We start from the raw sequence: 19446 nt of genomic DNA, 5'->3' as shown, positions 1-19446 counted from the left end.
GACAGTCGGGTACTTCCAGCGTCGTGAGAGATGCATTCCACCGCCAGGAATTTCGTCCGGCAGCAGATGTTGAGGCAGGGTTGTCAACTTTCTTCCGACAAGAAGGTGCGCCGGTGACAGTAGCTCTGGCTCTTGACTCTTGAGCATCATCATATATGAAAGTCAAAGGGCGTGAGTTGATCACCGCCTCCATCTCATAAAGAACGGTGGTCAGTTTTTCGAAACTCAAGCTGCTCCGACCTAATACCTTTCGCAATGCTATTTTCACATATCGCACCATCTGCTCCCAGAATCCGCCCCACTACGCTGCCCGTTCAACAATAAACTTCCATCTGATCTGGTTTCCAGCGAAGTATGACTGCAATTCCTCGAGTTGCAAGAGCGCGAACATGGCCTTTAGATCCCATGCTGCATGTTTGAATGTGAGCGCGTTGTCCGAATACATCGTCGAGCAGCTTCCACGATGTGCCACAAAGCGTTTAAAGGCCAAGAGGAAGGCTGTAGCCGACAGGTCGCTGACGAGCTCAAGGTGGACGGCACGTGTCACAGCACAGGTCAAAATAGCGATGTAGCATCTTTTGTTGTCGCGTGACTGTTGACGATGAAGGGCCCTGCAAAATCGATGCCCACGATGGCGAACGTGTTTCCTTTTGATATTCTGTCAGCTGGAAGTGGTGCTACTGGTTGCGTAGCTGGAGGGCAACTTTGTGACAGACGAGGCACTGCTTTATAACTTTCTTTACGGCCTGACGTCCTCTGATAATTCAACACGATTCTCGCAGCTGTGCTAGAGTCTCGCGTACGCCCGTGTGCAGCATTCTCAAGTGTTCCTTCCGTATGAGCAGTCACGTGAGGGGGTGATTGCGAGGGAGAACGATGGGATGCTAAGTCTCTTCGCTGTTATCACTGAATTGCAAGCGTGCACCAACTGGCATGAGGCTCTCTTTGTCGAAGTACGGGTTAAAAGGTAAAACAAAGGAACTCTTGTGCAGAGGTCTTCGATTATTCAGGTTTGAAAGGTCATCGCTGGACGCATCTCTTAAAGTTTTAGCCAACCAGTATCTTTCGACGCGGATCACTTCTTCAGCTCCTAATGGGACGACTGTCTTTCTTTCTTTGTTGTGGCAGTTGTCGACAAAGTGGCTGACCTACGCGGTTACTCGCACGACTCTGCTGAATGAACTATAATTCTCAACATTGAGAATTGCCATGGATGACGAGGATTCTATGGGCATCACCGTCACCTTTCGCTCTTTCATTTGGCACTCCCCAACGTTCGAGCTCGGCTCCTTATTGTTGGCCAATGCGTGTCATCCTCCTGAAGCCAACGGGTACTCTCCAACACAACTCTCTTTCCCGCAGGGCTGATGGGAGAATGCCTCGGGTGATTAGGTCAGCGGGGTTGTCTGGATCTGGGCAGTGTTTGCAATCCTTGAAATCTGTCAGAGCTTGTAATCCTGAGACTCGATTTGCTACGAAAGGCTTCCATCTGGCAGCGTTTCCCTTGATCCAGTACATAGCTACGGAAGAGTCAGTTCAGAGGGTAGTAGCAACTTTCTTCAGATCCAAGGTCTGGGTTACGTAATGACATAGCGGCGCGCCAACAAGGGCTCCCATGAGCTCCAATCGGGGTTGCGAGATGCATTTCAAAGGGGTCAGTCTTGATTTGGCCATGACCGAGCTTACATTTATTAGTCCGAACGGAGACCTGGTCACGATATATGCGACAACACCAGAGGCCTTCGGGCTTGCGTCACAGAATATGTGTGCCACTTTCTCCGTATAGGCCTGCCGCTATCTGTATTGGAACGGATACTCCAATGCATGAAAGCTCCTTACACCAGCAGTCGCACTCAGGCTGCAATGTTTCAGGCAAAGGATCGTCCCAACCAATTTCCAACTCCCACAACTTCTGGGACATTAACTTTGCGCATAATGTTGTGGGAGCAATAAATCCAGAAGGGTCGAAAACTCTTGCCGAGGCCTGCAGCACAAATCTCTTGTTGTCGGCGCTTGCGGAGAGGAGGTCGATGAGTGAAGTTAGGTTTATTCTAAGTGGTCAGTCTGAGCATTCCAACCTACTCCCAACACCTTTGTAGCTGCAGCATATCCATCATCATCGTTCGTTCATTCCACGTTGCCATTCTCTACGAAATTTACGAGATCACGGTCGTTAAATATCCACTTGTGTAGCCGCATCCCTGCTGGAGACAATATAAATTTTTATTCCTGGCACAAGACTTTACCCTTGTCAAGGCTGTCAACCCCAGTTACATACGCGTTTTTTCATACGCGGAAGAATGCTGAATAAAGATTTGATTTGATTTGAAAAAGGTCGTCCACGTAAAAATGCTTGCGCTGGATACCGCAGTCTCAGCATACTGTTCCGGCAGGCCTTCAAGATGATGTTGCAACGTTGCAGACAAGAGAAATGGGCTCGACGTGACACCGAACGGCACTCGAGTAGTCCAACAGGTTACCACAGCTCGAAGTTCTTCCCCTTTCTTTGGGGTCATAGCGTACCAGAGGAACTACACAGCGATCAAATCGCCCTTTGATAGGGAGATTTGGAGAAAGGCCTTTTCAATATCCGCAACGATGGCGATGTTGTAAGTGCGGAAATTGATCAGCAGATCAATGAGCTCTGGGTGTAGGTTAGGGCCACTTTCCAAAACATTGTTCAGTGAGAGGAAATTTTTGGCACTTAATGATGCATCGAATACTACCCTCAGTTTTGTCGCCTGGATTTCGTGATGAACAATTGCTTCATGTGGCACATAGTACGCAGGACCTTCCGACGTGTCGTAATTCTTGCTGGCTGGCTCTGCATAGCCCTTTTCTATGTAATCTCTTATGGAGGCGTCGTACTCCCTAATAAACGAATCTCCTTTCACGAGGCGCATTGTATGTGCTCTAAGACGCCTTGCTGCGCACTCGTAGTTGTCGCCAAGCTCGTCAACCATCGAATTCCAAGAAAACGACAACTTATAGCTGCCATTCTAAAAGTTAATGGTTTCTTTATAGTGCTGAAGGAAGGCGTCCTGGTGACGAACTGGCTCATGTTCCTCGATACCGATGTGCTCGAGCTCCCAGGAAGACTTTATCTGTGCTGACATTTCCTTGTCAATTTGTTAACTCCCTTCTATACGCATCACGCCAGCAGCCGAGAAGCAGACTCCTGTTGACTTCATTGTGCCGGCCTGGCCCTGGACTGTCCATCAGAATACAGTCTCCACTGCCATCAATTTGGAGCTCAGACGTACGCTTAGTGGATCCCGCGATGATTTCCCAGTAATGATGAGCGCCTATCAAAAGGTCAATATTTTCGATGCGTGGTCAGCAAGACTCCAGCAGCAATGGAGCGTACGATTCCTCCAAGCGCCACAAAACGGTAATCGCGATTAAATACATTAGGAGTCCTAAATAAAGGATGGCTTACTAAATGAACTTAATAATGACAGCGCTGTGCTGCTCCTTATTGAACCGAGTTTTAACTATACGCTGCCGAGAAATGTTGCGGTGAGGCAGCTCACGGAACCACTGGGGACGTATTCTGCAACGATCAATTTCGGCTATAGTGTCGCTTCTGCGATGGCATCGCCGTTAGGCGCGCGCTTATTGACTGGTTGAGCATAATCGGATAAGCTGATTCGCTTGTTGAGGCCTACGCCACGCGAAGGGTGTCGCCGAAGTGATAGTCGCAGAATATGTCCCCTGCAGTTGTATTACCAACACAGGGCCTTGGCAGCTACCATGCGCTTCCGAACAGCGGCTTGATGGTCATAGGCAGCATAGCCATTGAGGATGCAGGAAATAGGACTAGATAAAAAGCATTGCCATTTGCGAGTTCCTAATGAAAGGATTCGTTTTTTGCCTGATGCTTCCTCTCCCTTCGGCTCGTGCCTGGTATTTGCGCGCAGTTGCACGGCAGGAACGCTGGTGATAGCTTGCCGTGCTCACAAAGGTCATGAGGGCAGCAGAAGGCCTAACACTGACATGTCCCCGCAGGAAAGCCAATTGAGCAGACCGTGAAGGTGGGACCACTTCACTTCGCACTTTTCTTCAACAAAGTCTAATGTGCATCAGTCACATCTCCAGAGACCTCTTAACCCAACAAACACTGGCCGACCATGCGCCACGGCAATTGTAAGAGTTCTAGCTCAGGGGAAGGGCGGATGAAAACGTCTCTATTACCCTTTTACTTGCAATTGCAATAAAGCACTTGAATATTCGGGCTTACCGGCATGCGCCATGTTGTTACGCGTCCTCCGCTCGCTGGCGCTGGTTGTTTGAAGCGGCCGGGGCGGCACGGGGCCTAGGCTCCTGCGCAGTTTTGCCGGGGGGGGGGGGGAGGCGGATGTCGACAGCTTGTCTAGGCCACGAAAGACTGGCCTGGCAGACCGAGGTGCTGGTCGCCAAGCTGCAGCATGCCGGCCTTGGCGTGTTCCTGCGGCACTGGAGCTGGAAGGAGCAGCAGCAGCTCGTCGCAGTGCTCCACACCGGGCTGTTTTCCGGCGGTGTGGGCGCGCTCGGCGCTGCGCGTGTCGAGGACTGCGCGTGCGAACGGTAACTTCGACGTCTTTTGTTCCAGCACGTGGCTCCTACCCACTACGGGGACTGGTCAGGAATTAGATGGATTATTCAAATATATGATACATGATAAATTTCTTAATATCTTATTAAAGTAATCAGACGTTGTCCATAAGGGGGAAGAGAAACATCCGTGAGCGATCCGAGGCAAATGCATCCTTAGAACACCAGCAACAGAAGCGGAACTTCAGGTGACACAGATGTAAATATAAGTATAATGCGTGCGATTTTTACAAGAGTCAGGCCCAATTCCGGTATCAATGGATTGCTGAAAAATCTAGACGAATATGCGAGCCATCACTGGTTTTCTTAACTTGAGTGGTTTTGGACATATGTCATGGGGTCCGGGTGCTGAATTACTCGGCAAACGATTAGTTCCTTGCTCAATGCCTTCCTTCGTAATTAAGATGTCATTCATGTCCGCGTTTATACTAATAGCAATAAAACCTGTAAGAAGTGGTCTTTCGTTAGTAAACATGGAGCTAAAGAATCGGTTCAATTAGGTGGCAACCTCAGACGGCTGAATAAAATCGCCGTCTTTTACTATTTTTATAAGACTAGATGAAGGAGGCTTAGGATCGACTACTTTCCAAAACTTCTGCGTATTGGTTTTAAGTAAATTTGATATGTCATGATTAAAATATTTATCTTTGGCTCTCTCAATTACTGCTTGGCAAATTCTCGACTGCGCACGGTAGTTATTCCAGTCGCCCTCAGATGCCGAACGTTTTGCCTTAGTGTAAAGGCGCCTTTCCTTCCTGATGCAACGTTTAACGTTCGAAGGGAACCGTACGTTCTCTGACGACGTTGTGAGCGTGATTTTTGGAATGTGTCTTTCTTTTTTTTTCAGTTCAGCGTTCAGTTGATTCCAGTTGTCATTTGAACAGCGGCTTGATATTAATTCCAGGAAGTGCTCACTGAACAATGACTGTTCACTAACCAATCCTTCAATATTCGACCGTGCGTAATTGTAAATAGTTTTCCTAAAGATTTCTGGCTTCTTTTTTTCTAATGTGTATTCGCAGGGAAGGAGCTTTGTGCTCACTGACAAATTCCAAAGCATGGACTGTCATTTTTTCAGGTTGCGTTGTCAAGACAAGATCTAGGACCGGCTCGCCACGTGTCGGAGCAGAAACAATCTGTGACAAACTGAACTGAGAAATCAAACAAAGAAATTCTTTACAGTCATTTTTCCTGGCAGTGCCTTCGGCTGTGTACGTCCGCCAATTTATACCTGGGTAGTTGAAGTCGCCGGCCAGGATCGCTTCTGAGGTCGGATATTTTTCATGTATAAAACTCAGTGATTCATTCAGATCCCTAAGAAACTCAGCAGGTGAATCCGGCGGAGGGTAGCAAACGCCGATGATGCAGGTAATAAAATGACGCAGTCGCAATGCAAGCCACAAGATTTCAATACATGAAGGGCGGTCTAGCAGGGTGGCTTGGAAATTAGTTTTCAAAGGAATTAAAATTCCACCACCACGTGAGGTGCATCTGTCTTTCGAAAACATAGAAAAGTTACGAAACAAACAAAGTTCCTTGTAACGTGATCTTTTCTCACTTGTGGAGTTCCCTGCCTTTAGTTTTACTGTTTAAAGCTTATTCAATGCTGGGGTGTACCCCTTTTTTTCATATACTTCCTCAGTTTGCGGAGTGGAAAAGACTTTTAGACGCTGGTGTAGACGGGGATATTTCCATCTGTGTAGGTGAAATTTAGTGACGTAGCGTTTCCGTCAGTAGCTACGTTGCCTTTTACACCTTTGTGGTCAGGTACTCAGTTAAGCCAGTCACTTGATTGTATATGTATGCGGAGCAGAACAAGCTGCACGGTTCATTAAAAACGGAGTTCTTGTGTTTTCGTAGACTAAAAGGAGTGTGTGACATTTAGTGAACATTATGTGTTGAATATCCGAGAGTATAACGTAGGCCTCAGCTGTGTAAGATACACCTTTAGAAAGACTTGGAAGCATCTATATAGTATTCTGTGCAAGAGTACTTGTTCAGAAATTCACGGAAATGGGGGTGCATATGTGCTTCTGGCGCATGCTTTGATATTTCAAGAAAAGATGTCGCATTGAATGCCCTGCCATTCCCATGGTGGGAGCAGGTGTGCAGGAGCAATTAGTACATTCTCTAAATGAAGGACTCCTGTTTTTTCTGAGAGTGCTTCCAACCGAAGGAACAGAGGAGGCCGACTGGCTGGGCGGTTACGTAACAGCCTGACAGTGAACATGTCGCGAATAGTAAAATGGCATGGATGCTGAGTATCTGATTTACTTTCAGGGCGTAGTGGAACGTTAAGTATGTCCTTTGGAGATGTACAGAACATACGGTGTATTTAACGTACAGGATTTCTACAGGACTACTCCTGAAAGCACCTGTAGCAAGACGGATGCCAAATTGGTGAATCGAATCTAGCATCCTCAAGGCATTAGGCGTAGCTAAGTTATACACTCTAGCTCCGTAGTAAAGGCGTGATTTTATTGGACTTTTATACACACTGAAGAGGCACCTGTCACTTCCGCAAGACGTGGGGGACAAGAGCTTCAGTAGATTCAATGTCTTCGCGCACTTCACTCTCACGTTTTTCAAGTGAAGGGTGAATCTTACTTTAGAGTCTAGAATGAGGCCCAAATATTTATGTTCATTGCTCACAGGAAGCTCTTGTCGTGTAAGATAAATACCAGGGCCACGGAATTTGCCGTTCTTCTTCGAGAAGAGAACAAATGTGCTTTTTTTCCGTGTTTAGTTTAAAGCCATTCTCGTCACCCCACTTTGGCAATATGTTGAGCCCAAGTGGCAGATGTCACTTTCAGATCGAAATATTACATCATTTGAAGCCTCTTTGTAAATCATCCACATGCACAGAATGAAATATTGTATAAATATGACAGTATGGAGCGAGTTCACTTTTACAGCGAATAAAGTGCAGCTAAACACGCCAACTGGTGGTACACCCGTTTCCTGCCTAAATAGACGAGATAGCATATTAGCCCCTCTAAGATGGAACACGCTGTTAGAATGGTAACTTTCGATGACATTGAGCAAACTGCAAGCTTCGGATTCCCATTTCAGCCAGGTCACGAAGAATTTGATAGCACCACGTGGCGTCATATGCCTTTTTCATATCAATAAATACTGAGAAAATGAACCTAGACACAACGACATCGCGAATATTCGTCTCGATACGGACGTGGTGATCTGTTGTGGATCTACCTTCCCGGAAACCCCAGCCTAGCGGGTGAAATCGTTTGTTACTTTCAAAGAAGTCAAGGAAGTGACGGTCAACCTGTTTCTCAAACAGTTTACAGAGGCAATTTGTCAAGTCTCTAGGACTATAACTGTTCACCGAAGTGCCCTTGCCGTCTTTCAGTATTAGAATGGTTATTGCTGCTTTCCTGGCAAACGGAATGCGGCTGGCAGAGAACACCGTGGAAAAATGAGTGACGGTAGTGTTTTGTCGGTCTCAGAGCGTAGGCGTTTCGTGATTTCAAACATTATTATGACGCTTCCTGGAGCAGACTTGTTAAGACCATTTAGTGCAGACTGAAATTTTGTCGTGGTCAATGGACGGTTCTAAGATTTACTGCTATTTTGTTCCTTATCCGGAGGCAGTATCTGCGCTTGTTGCCGGTATCTAAGAAATGTATCTGAGTAGTGGGGTGAACTAGAAATTTTTTCTTAAATGTGCCCCAAGAGAATGAGCTTCGTCAATAAGTGTGTCTCATGTCTATTTATTAATGGCAGAGGGTAAGCAGAGGTAGAGGTAGATAATGAGTTCCAGGCTTTACATTCGTCTGTATATGAATTAATGCTAGAGATGTATCTTTGGCAGCTTTCCCTTTCTTCACGGCGGCGCGTTGTTCTGCCTTCGTACTTTATTTTGTTTAAGCTTATCAAGTTTTCGGTTGTTGGAGAGCCTCAAAGATAACGCGAAGCCTGATGTTGATTTTTGCGAGCTTTTTTACAATCCTGATTCCGCCAGGCAATACGTCGTTTAGAGCGCGATCTATTCGCTTAAGGGAGAGACACGGTCGCCGCAGGTACGTGCCAGGCCATGACAACAACGCAGGAAGTAGCGCGCCGGTAGAAAAACAGAGACCACAACGACGCCACGCTGACTGCTCTTATAAATATTCACGTCAGCGAAAGATATTACTCGAACCTCCACTCTGCAAAATTGGATTAGGGTTAACTAATCATCATTTGGGGCCTCGTCACTACGATATAGTCACAGAAATGCTGGCTCAGCAATATTTGATTATTTAACTGAAACAAAACGATTGCCCTGCTAATTATTATATACTTATTCTGGATATCAAATCTGCATTCATTTCACTTACATTTGTTTCTCTAGAATCTTTATCAACATCCATTTCTCCTTCATTCTACCATGTTTTAACATTCACCTTTTAGTTAGTCTGACTCCTCGCTCGCATACTATTCTAGTTATTGCATCATCTCCTCTTGTTGTATTTCTTTTACTTTGCGTTTCGCGCTTTCAAAAGAGAATTACCTTGAGCCATCTCCCGCCCGTTTCTTGGCCTATCCACCTAAGTGGGTGCGATCAATGACAGAGGATCATCATCATTATCATTATCATCATCATCATCGTCGTCGTCGTCGTCGTCAAAGTGCTTTTATACGTCCTGTACGTCGCTTTCGCGTCTCCTACTAGTCCGTGACACCGGTAGAGGTGCTGCGTAGGATTGCCTCATGTTCGGCGTCCCTTCGCGGAGCCATGCATCGATTGAGCAATCACCTTCGTCCGTGAAAACTCCTGTTCACCGGTGCAGTCGCCGCCTGCTAGGCTAGACGCCGGAGTTCAACCCTTTGCAAGACCCTGCCGGAACGCGTCTCACTACTTTTGTCATGGCCACTAACTCCATTGCAGGTGACACTGCATAATCCTAAGATCCCAGAAAGTTTCCATGATAACGCCTCTGAAGATGTCAAGACTGGCTGGATCAGTTCAAGCTTGTCGCCTTATACTGAGGGGCGCTCCTTGCAAAAGCTCGCGAATATCTATTTGGCTCTTCAAGACAGTACGTGGACGTGGTTTGTGAACCGCGAGAGGAGTTTCACCACATGTGATGCCTTCCACACCCAGCTGCTAGACACATTCACTAGTAGCCACAGGAGAGACAACGCGCAGCGCCTTCTCGAATCCCGTATTCAAAAACCATATGAGAGTATTTCCATGTTAGCAGAAGATATTGCCCGCCTTTTCCGCAGAGCAGACCCTGAGATGGAAGAAAACAAGTTGCGCTATCTCTTGCGCGGTGTGAAGGAGAAACTGTTTGCCGGACTCGTGAGAAATCCACCGACGACAGTGGCCGTAATTAGCAAGGGGACTACCGCTATTGAACGGGCAATACAGCAGCTGTGCCACCTTATGATCGCATGAACTCACCGCTGAAAGCTTCAGTTATACCTGAGAGCTGCGACACGTGTCTGCTTGAACTCATCTGAGACGTTGTGCGAGAGCAGATCCGGCAGCTCTGGATTGCTCCCATGGCACCAGCGGTGGCTTCTCTCGCTCATATCGTCCGGTGGGAAATTCAACAGGCCTTTTCTTCGCCCGACTGGCAGGCGGTGCCGCTAAGTTAACCAGCGCGGAACCTTTTGTCGTTCACGTCCCCCTACTTCGATGCTGCTGACACCGCCAACAGCTACAACGCAGCCATCCCTGCCACCAGGTCCCTAGAGGCGACAAGCTGGGTGCGGTTAGAGGCGACATCCGGGGCTGCGGTTGCAAACCATCTAGCTTTTCAAGAGTCCCCATCACTAGCGACCGACCCTCCCCCCCCCCCCCCAAACCTTAAGATTCCGACAACTCTACCCACACTCTCTGTAATCTACGCCGTCAGCGCCGATCTCGTCGTTCGCGTTGGCGGCCACCAAGTGACTGCCCTCGTCGATACTGGTTCACATTTTTCCATAATGAGTGTCTAAAGCTGTGCGACGTACTGAAAAAAAGTGAAGACACCGTGGACCGGGCCAAACCTCAGAACTGCCGGCGGCCAGTTGACGCTGATCGGAAAATGCACAGCCAGAATAGTAATCGCCAGTTCAGACATCGTCGCAACCCTCGTCATTCTATTTGAGTTTTGTGAAGAAATTTTATTGGTGATGGATTTTTTTAGAGAGCACGGTGCAGTAATTGATGTGTACGACCTCATCATTACATTTTCTACGAGCTCAGACCACTTCGACCTCGCAGAACACCAGCGACCCTGCTACGTTTAGCCAATGACGTGACACTTCCGCCGCGAAGCTCTTCCCTCGTGCCTGCAATCTGCAACAACTTACTCAGCGGGACTAGAGTCGCTGAATACACCGACGCACTGGTACTGAGTCAAGGCGTTTCCATCGCCAACACGGTAATTAATGTATTCGACGGACATGCTGAACTGCTACTCACGAATTTCAGCAGGGACCGGCGACCCATCGTTAAATGCACGGCTGTCGCTTATTTCAAAGAATTCACCCCAATACAAGACTCCCTCTCGCTGGAATACGTAGCGTCCACTATGCCTATGCTTGCCCATGTGGTTGATGTCAGTCTCACCTGATCATCCATCGAATGCAACCATCTTATTGAGCTTATGGATGAGTTCAAGGGCTGCCTCTCAACTACGTCACGACTTAGGCAGACGCTGCTCACCAAGCACCGTATTGTCACAGAAACCGACTCCAGACCGATTCGGCAGAATCCCTATCGTGTAGCACCGTAAGAGCGCGAGGCAATACAAACACAAGTGAAGACGATGCTTGAAGACGGAGTTATTCGGCCATCTAAGAGTCGTTGAGAATGGTCTGTTGTATTGGGGAAAAACAAGGACGGTAGGTTGCGCTTCTGCGTCGACTATGAAAAACTTAACGAGATCACAAATAAAGACGTTTGTCAGCAGACAGCAGACTCATCGCAGACAGTTAGAGAAATATCATAGCGATTGTCTTTCCCTTAATTAGCCAATAACCGCCCATTTACGTCAGCAAGAAGCCCTCTTTCGTTTTCATGTGACATTTACTAATATTCGCAATTTTATCACAATTTTATCGCATCACATACTACTTGGAGCTAATGTGGCTTCTGTGCATTAATTTACCACACTCCCTTCTAACCAGCCTATGCCATAGCCCTTCGCAAACAACCCCTAAATTTTTCTCATGGGCTTGCCAACATGCTATACCTACTTACCATATCATTTCCGAATGGAGATATTGTTCTATTCAGTGATTTCAACTACGCAGGAATAGACTGGCATAATTCTCACTCACAACGAATAAGCGTAGAATGAAGAGATTTTCTCGATGTTTCTCTGATATCTAACCTTAATGAACTAGCAACCAGTCCAACACGCATCGTAGACGACTCCAGCAACATTTTAGACTTAATACTGAACACGCATTGCGACATTTTATCATCCTTTACGTAATTAGAGCCCATCAGTGACCGCAAACTTATTCATGCAGATTTTTCCTTCCACCCCAAGCGCCATGAAATACGAAAGGAAACAATCACTATGCATGACAAAGGTAGTGACGACGCCATTAATCACAAACTGAGCAACTTTTCTCCCAATCTTCGAAGGCAGTTTTAACCAGAGATCGGTTAGCGACAACTGCTTGATATTTAAGAATAAAATACAGGACCTTCCACAAAGTTTATCCCCACAATAACATTTCCTGAAAATCGTTCTATTCCTTGGTTTTCGAAGAGACTAAAAAACTCGACAATAAAGAGAAGTGGTTTTATTGCGCTGCTACGCTAAAGGGAAACCTCGAGCCGTAGGAAAAATACTACTGAGCCAAAAAGGAATACTTGAGTACGGTCACCGACGTAAAAGAATGTTTAATAGCGACCTGGGGCGCATGTTATGCGATAACGCCAAGATATCTTGGCGCATCATCAACCTTGCACCAACATCCTCAACCGCTTTGGCTAATGCATCGGATCAACCAGTCTTCGACAGAGAATGCGCTGACATGATCAATATAGCACTTTCTACAGTTCTCACAGAAACAACCCGCCTTAATGGGTACCACCTACTAATAATACGTCACCGATCAATCATCATAAACATCAGCAGCGGCCTGTTTTATGTCGACTGCAGGATGAAGGCCTCTCCCTGCGATCTGCAACTACCCCTGTCCTGCGCCAATCGATTCCAACTAACGCCCGCGAACTTCCTAGTTTCATCGCTCCACCTAGTCTTCTGTCGTCCTCGATTGCGTTTCCCTTCTCTTGGTAGCCATTCTGTAACCCTTATGGTCAAACGGTTATCTAACCGAGAGTGGTTACCTAAACTGAACCTGCGCATCCCAACCGCCCTCTTTCTGTTTCTTCACGTTTTCCTTAGCAATCTTCGTTCCATCGCTCTTTGCACGGTCCTCAACTTGTTCTCAAACTTCTTTTTCAGTCTCCAAGTACCTGCTTCATATGTCAGCACGGGTAAAATGTGCGGCTTGTACACGTTCCTTTTCAATGATAATGGTAAGCTTCCAGTCAGGAGCTGGCAATGTCGGTCGTATTCGATAGATCCTATTTTTATTCTGTGGATTTCCTTCTCATGATCAAGGTTCCCTGTGACTAACTGACCTAGGTGAGCGTACTCCACCCAGACTCTAGAGGCCGATTAGCGATCCTGAACTCTTGTTCCATTGCTAGGCTATTTATCATTATCGTTGTCTTCTGCATAATAATCGCCAATCCCACTCTTACACCTTCTCTGTTAAAGGGACACTAAAGGTTAAATTTAAGTCAACGTGGACTGTTGAAATACCATCCCAGAAACGTCTAAACGTTTGTTTCATGCGAAGAAGAGACTTACTTGAATAGAAAATGCGTTCGGAAGCGTCCGCGTACCTCTAGCGCAGTTCAAATCGTCCACCCTTCGATCAAGGAGTGGTAACGTGATAGTCTCATGGTGACGTTGCGCCGTCGGTGAGTAGAACGGTGCTCACAGACGGCGCTACGGCTTTTCTTCGCAAAACACAAACGCGCGGCCAGAAACAGAGCCAAGACTGAGCCGACAGCCGCGTCAAAACAGAACTATGGTGGCTAGCGGAAGGAAAAGCGCGCGACTATAAGCTGGTGGTTTATTTTATGAAACCAACTTTGACGCTCGTTGCAATGAACGACCCTGACAACGACACATTGGCTCGCGATGCTGGGCTCGACTTCAGCGAATTAAGCAGTGATGAACGTGACCTGCTGCTGAGGGCTTGCGCTGCCGGCATCGTTGCGCACTACTATGGCGGCAACTGTATGTCATGGCTGTACATATTCGCACATTTGTAAGTTTTGCTTCGTGAAAACCAAATGCCGCGCTCACCGCCCTGTCTTCGACCTGCATTTGTTCTAGCGCTTCGGAGAATGCAGACAAGACCGACGGAACAGCGCTACGGGAGAGCATTGCTTTGAAAGGCACTCCACACGACTGCAGTAAGTCGGCGTTGAACTCGTAATCCTCTGCACGAAAGTGCAGCGAGCACACTATGCGATTTTTCGGCTCTTTGCCAACGCGCTGCGGCAGAGGTACGGCACTTTACCACTTTGATGAGAGAGGTTCGCTCGTTGGCACACAGTGATAAGTAACGTTGGATTCGCCGCTGCAACTCCCCTTGGCCATGTTACGCGGACCGTTCGCGCATCCCACGACATCACATGGACGTGGCATTCTCGCTGTTTGTTCCAAATGCAAGTTTCGCGAGCCAGCAGAATCAGCGCAGCACGACGCGATAACAAAACAACTGAAACACCAAAGCGCGCGCAGCGCAGAGTCTAGCGAAAACAAAACCTTTCGACCACCCATACTATTGAAGGTTAACGTCAAAATGTTATTTTTTCTTAGAATCGAAGTAGACAAGTAGCATGTTCTTCCCTCTTATAACCTAATGAAATGATTTTTTTAATACGAGTATTTGAGTACTACTGACATAAATTATGATGAGGCGTGCCTTCGTCATCAGGCCATAGTACCGGAATGTCGCAGGGGGATCTCACATCGTGTCATGCATTCACCTCAATTTCTCGGTTACTAAAGCTCTGTTCGTGATTATATTGACGCCTTCGACGTTCTAGAGCATTGCTTTATCACTTTATAGTATCGTTTAGTGTCCCTTTAAGGTCCTCAATCATTTGCTGTTACTTGTCTGCATTGTCGCTAAACAGAACTATGTCATCGGCAAACCGAAGGTTGCTGAGATATTCGCCGTCGATCTTTACTCCTAAGCCTTCCCAGTTTAATAGCCTGAATATTTCTTCCAAGCACGCAGTGATTAGCACTGGAGAGATTGTCTCCTTATATGACCCCTTTTTTTATAGGTATCTTCTTACATTTCTTGTGTAAAATTAAGGTAGCTGTAGAACCACAGTATACATTTTCCAAGGTAGTTAGGCAGCGTTCTGTAGTCCTTGAATACGTAATGCCGCTATGACTCTTGGTATCTCTACTGAATCAAATACCTTTTCGTAATCTATGAGAGCCTTATAGAGAGGCTTATTACGCTCTGCGTATTTCTCGATAACGTGATTAATTACATGGATGAATTGCAGAGTATGCCTTCCTGAAGCCAGCCGGTTACCTTGGTTGACTAAAGTCCCGTGTTGCCCTTGTTCTATTGGATATTATTTTGGTAAATATTTATATAAAACTGGGAGTAAGCTAACAGGCCTTTTCTTCAAGAGGCCTCTCATCCCTAATGCCGCACTGTACTTTAAATTGTTCTTTTTACAGTAACTTACCACAGGCGCATCATTCCTAAAGACTGGCAAACAAGGAAGGTCGTTGCGCTTTACAAATCAGGTGACAAAAATTCAACTGTTATCTACCGTACCATATCTCTAACTAGGGTCCCTTACAATATCATGGAACATGTTATATACTCTCACGCTATGGACTTCTTAAACCCTAAAAATTCCTTCCATCCGCCCCAGCATGGGTTCCGCAAGAGGCATTCATGCGAAACACAACTAGACACGTTTCTCAATGATTTGCTTGCGGACTTTGACACTAACGTTCACCTTGACGCTATTTCGCTGGACTACGATAAGGCAGTTGATAAAGTTCCACATCAACGTTTAATAAACAACCCTCTCGGTTAAACCTATACTCTAACGTACTACAGTGAATCAAAGCCTTCTTAAGAAGCCGCTCTCAATCAGTCATCATAAATGACCAGTCCTCCAATTCTCTTCCTTTAAGATCAGGCGTCCCACAACGATCCGCTCTCGTCCCACTTTTGTTTCTTATATTTATTAACGATCTCCAGTTGCACGCATCTTGCCAAATCAAATGTTTGCTGACGACTGCGTTATATACTGCCGAGTAATAAACACTGCCGATCAAGAAGCCCTCCAACCGGATCTTAGCCACATCCAACAATGGTGAGAAGACTGACTCAAGATGCTTAACCCTAGCAAGTTCGAGTTTCTTGCATTACCCGTCGACACGCGTTTCATGACTTTCTATGCAATATCGCAAACGAGATCGTACAATTCGTATCGTCTTTCAAATTGTTAGGCATAAAAGTAATAAATGATATAACGTGGAATTAACACATAACCAACGTGATATCATCAGCTAGCAATACACTGCCATTTCGTAAAGTCATCTTCGTCTCACCCCTAATCCCTTAAACTTGCTTGCTTACAAGGCACTCGTTCAATCTAAACTAGAAAATGCACTCGCCATAAAGAACCAGCATCGTGTTAGTCTCATAAATGACCTAGCAGCAGACAAAAATCGTGCTAGAAGCTTCATACATTCTTCTTATTCGTATGACGTCAGTGTTTCAGCTCTGTAAACTAAATCTGCCTTAACGCCTCTCTCAGTTTGCCGTCGCATAACCACCTTATTACTTTGTCACAAGTTCTATTGCTTATCACTCAATCATGCACCTTACACCATGCCAGCATCAGACACTTCAGACCGCCCCAACCACAACTGTCAAGTTTTTCGTCCGCGTACTCGAATTGTTACTTTTTCAGCTTCCTTGTTCCCACGTGCAGCTAAAGATTAGAGCGGCCATGCCCAACATGTCATAGAGATTATCTGTGCATTATAATTCGTTGAAAATTTTCATAACGTATTTTGTTTATAAACACATGTGGCATTATTAATGTTTTTTTTAGCTGATTGCACCCCATATGTAATACGCCCTCGGGGGGTCTTCACGGAAAGAAGATGGAATAAAATGAAATGCATGTTAATGTGTGTATCGTCTATAACAAGCATTTCTCACCATTGTTGTGCCATTTGCCAGCAGTTCCGCTTCGGACTGCCAGCTCATCGTGCCGACCAAACGGCCGCTGACCGGATGGCGGCCGCCTTCCACCACCTGGATGAGAGCTTCTGGTGCGGGTGGCCAATGTGCGAAGCCGGCGCCCCAGGGTTCGTAGGTGTGTTCGGTGTTCGGAATGCTGGATGTTGCCATTGCGACCAGAGATGCGGCGGCACCAACTGTTCCCCTCAGCTTGGTACGCAGGATGTAAACCCTCATGGAGCCGTCTGCATTTCCCGAAATTTAATAATGTACTGTCTCAAATCTAGGCTTCAACTTTCGAGAGTGTCACTGGCTATGCGGTCTCGCCCTGAAGCACTTTTTCAAATAATAATCGTTCACTACGATTTACTTCAAACCATAAAATCTAGTTGCTGAGCAAACACTTTCCTGACACATACTCATTGCATCCGAAGGAGCATTATCAGCTTCGGAGACGAATAGGCGGAACATTTTGTAACCTATTGCGCTGGCATTGCTGACAGCATTAACATAGAGATAAGAAACACTCCGAATTTTATTCGCGCCAAGATTTTACTGAAGAATGACAAACACCGCTGGGGATTACTGAAAACGTTGTAACTGTGCATCTACAGTCGCAGGCGTTATCAGTATTTGCTGTCGTCTTGCTAGCTACTTATCCACAATGCACGCGTACGTTCAAGACAACTTGTATATATCGCAAAGAACAACTTGTTAAATAGCAGCGTTTTCTTGCTCAAAATCAGCAAGCAGACATAAACTGAAATATAGAATCTGCTGTTTTGTTGTGTTCACGCAGTTAGACGTGTGGAAGCTTTCTAAACATATTAAACCTGAATCAAAAACTTTATAGGTATATACCTGTCACTTTGAGAGTTCACAAACTCACCAAAGATAGTTTCCACATTCTTTAAACGATTTATAGTCTTAAACAGAGCCACAGCTTCCTCAGTCATTAAATACATACTCCGTCCAACTCGACGTCACCAGCATATGCGTTCTCTCGGTAAAAGGCAGCAAGCCGTTAACCTTTCGAAGCGTTGCATTCGTCGATCTTGCGGTTGCGTGCCTGCAGAACTTTTATAGGACCAACCATGTCATGTAGTCCTTTCAGGAGATAGTCACATTTACCTCATCAACGTAGGCAATCAGTATCTGCACTGTCTTCACGCAACACCTGACCTTCCAGGTGGCCTGCTTTTGGTGATACAATATTCCACTGCGCGCTGGCATCTACGACAACCTGCGGAAGGCCATTACCACGCGCGAAGGGATCCCTCTGCCGGCCTGTACTTGTCTGATAGATCGTAGTTCCAGGGGCTCGCAGTACTCGTCTCCTGCTACGCACCCTGTACAACGCTAGCTGACTCATTCATCTCACCGTGACGCTAGAATGACAACACTGTGACGACCACCTCAGCGCCCAGTTCCCCATAGGCAGCGCTCCACATCTACGAGGCGCCTGACTCACAGCCCTACAACACTACTACAAAGAACCATGACGCAAATAAAAGCGCCGCGGCAACACCCTGTCACCGAATGCAAAGTTTATTGCATGTTAGAGATTCACCACAACTTGTCACATCGCCCTCAGCATGCTTCCGTTTGGTACACGGCGGAGACAGTACCCCCGTAAAATGGACAAGGCAGCAGTGATCTTCGCCCTTTTGGTTGAGATAGCAATTATATGGATAATCTAGGCGTACTTTTCCCGTCGCTGTCGCCATCGCTCCGTGTAAACTCCGAGGCCGATAACACCGTCGCCGTTCGAATGAAACGACGCGAGGGGAGCCGTCAATAGTGGCTCTACCTTGAGCGCAGGAGAGAGGAAAGCGGAGAGCCAACACGCAGTGTTCCGTCCTGCGAACGGCCGGGGAGGGGGGGGGGGGGGGGAAGGTGGGAGGGTTAGCGGTAGCGCTGCGCGTCGCCGCCAACTTAGTCACTGGAAAAAAAATTATTTCTAGTGACTCTACCGCCAACTGCGTATATCGCGACCGTGCACAAGCGGAACTGACGATCGTGCGGCACAATCCGCGCGCAATAGGGAGGCTAGCAGGGGAAAGAAAGTGGGCCGTCTGCCGCTGCGCATCAAACACCAGTGCGTGGGAAATTTAGGGAAGCCTACTCCGGGGTGTCTGCTGTGCATGGTATCGCTGAGCAGACCCTTTCTTGAGAGAGATCTGCGATGGGGACAGAGTACGCCGACTGCTTCCACTCGCCTCTTAATGCAAAGATGCCGTGCACCACTAGACCGCTGTGCACTTTCTAGCCTCGACCTTCCCAGAATCTTCGCCATCCCATTTGCATCAAAAAAAGAAAATGTGACTTCAACAGTTTAGCGAGAACATACGGGGCCTTCTGTGGCCGAATAAAAGACGAAGGACTTTTACCTGATGGAAAAACGACAGACGTCCGTTCTCTTAGAGTGCATCAAGAAGACTCGTTTATTTTTGACTAGAAGGTACGGGAAATAAGAGAGAGTAGAGAGAAAGGAAAAGTCGCCATACACTGTGCCAAATAGGCTTTCTTGCACCCCGCACGTGCAAGCAGACCACTCCAAACTTGAAAGACGCCATCGCACCG

General features: G+C 46.8%; 1 protein-coding gene across 3 annotated transcripts in view; it reads right to left on the bottom strand.

The window, feature by feature from the left end:
* LOC142588163 (uncharacterized) overlaps positions 1-19446 on the bottom strand; it is a 268768-nt gene that overhangs the window by 18447 nt on the left and 230875 nt on the right. For 2 of the 3 annotated variants that reach the window (XM_075699663.1, XM_075699665.1), the window contains exon 2: positions 16843-17108. In XM_075699663.1, coding sequence (XP_075555778.1) covers positions 16843-17108 — 266 coding nt within the window. Of the gene's footprint in view, positions 1-4240; positions 4462-16842; positions 17109-19446 lie in introns of all 3 variants that reach the window. The other variant, XM_075699664.1, reaches the window with a different exon arrangement.

Source organism: Dermacentor variabilis, chromosome 7 (genome assembly GCF_050947875.1).
Source record: "Dermacentor variabilis isolate Ectoservices chromosome 7, ASM5094787v1, whole genome shotgun sequence".
Lineage (NCBI taxonomy): Eukaryota > Metazoa > Arthropoda > Arachnida > Ixodida > Ixodidae > Dermacentor > Dermacentor variabilis.
This window is presented reverse-complemented; position numbering and strand designations above follow the sequence as displayed.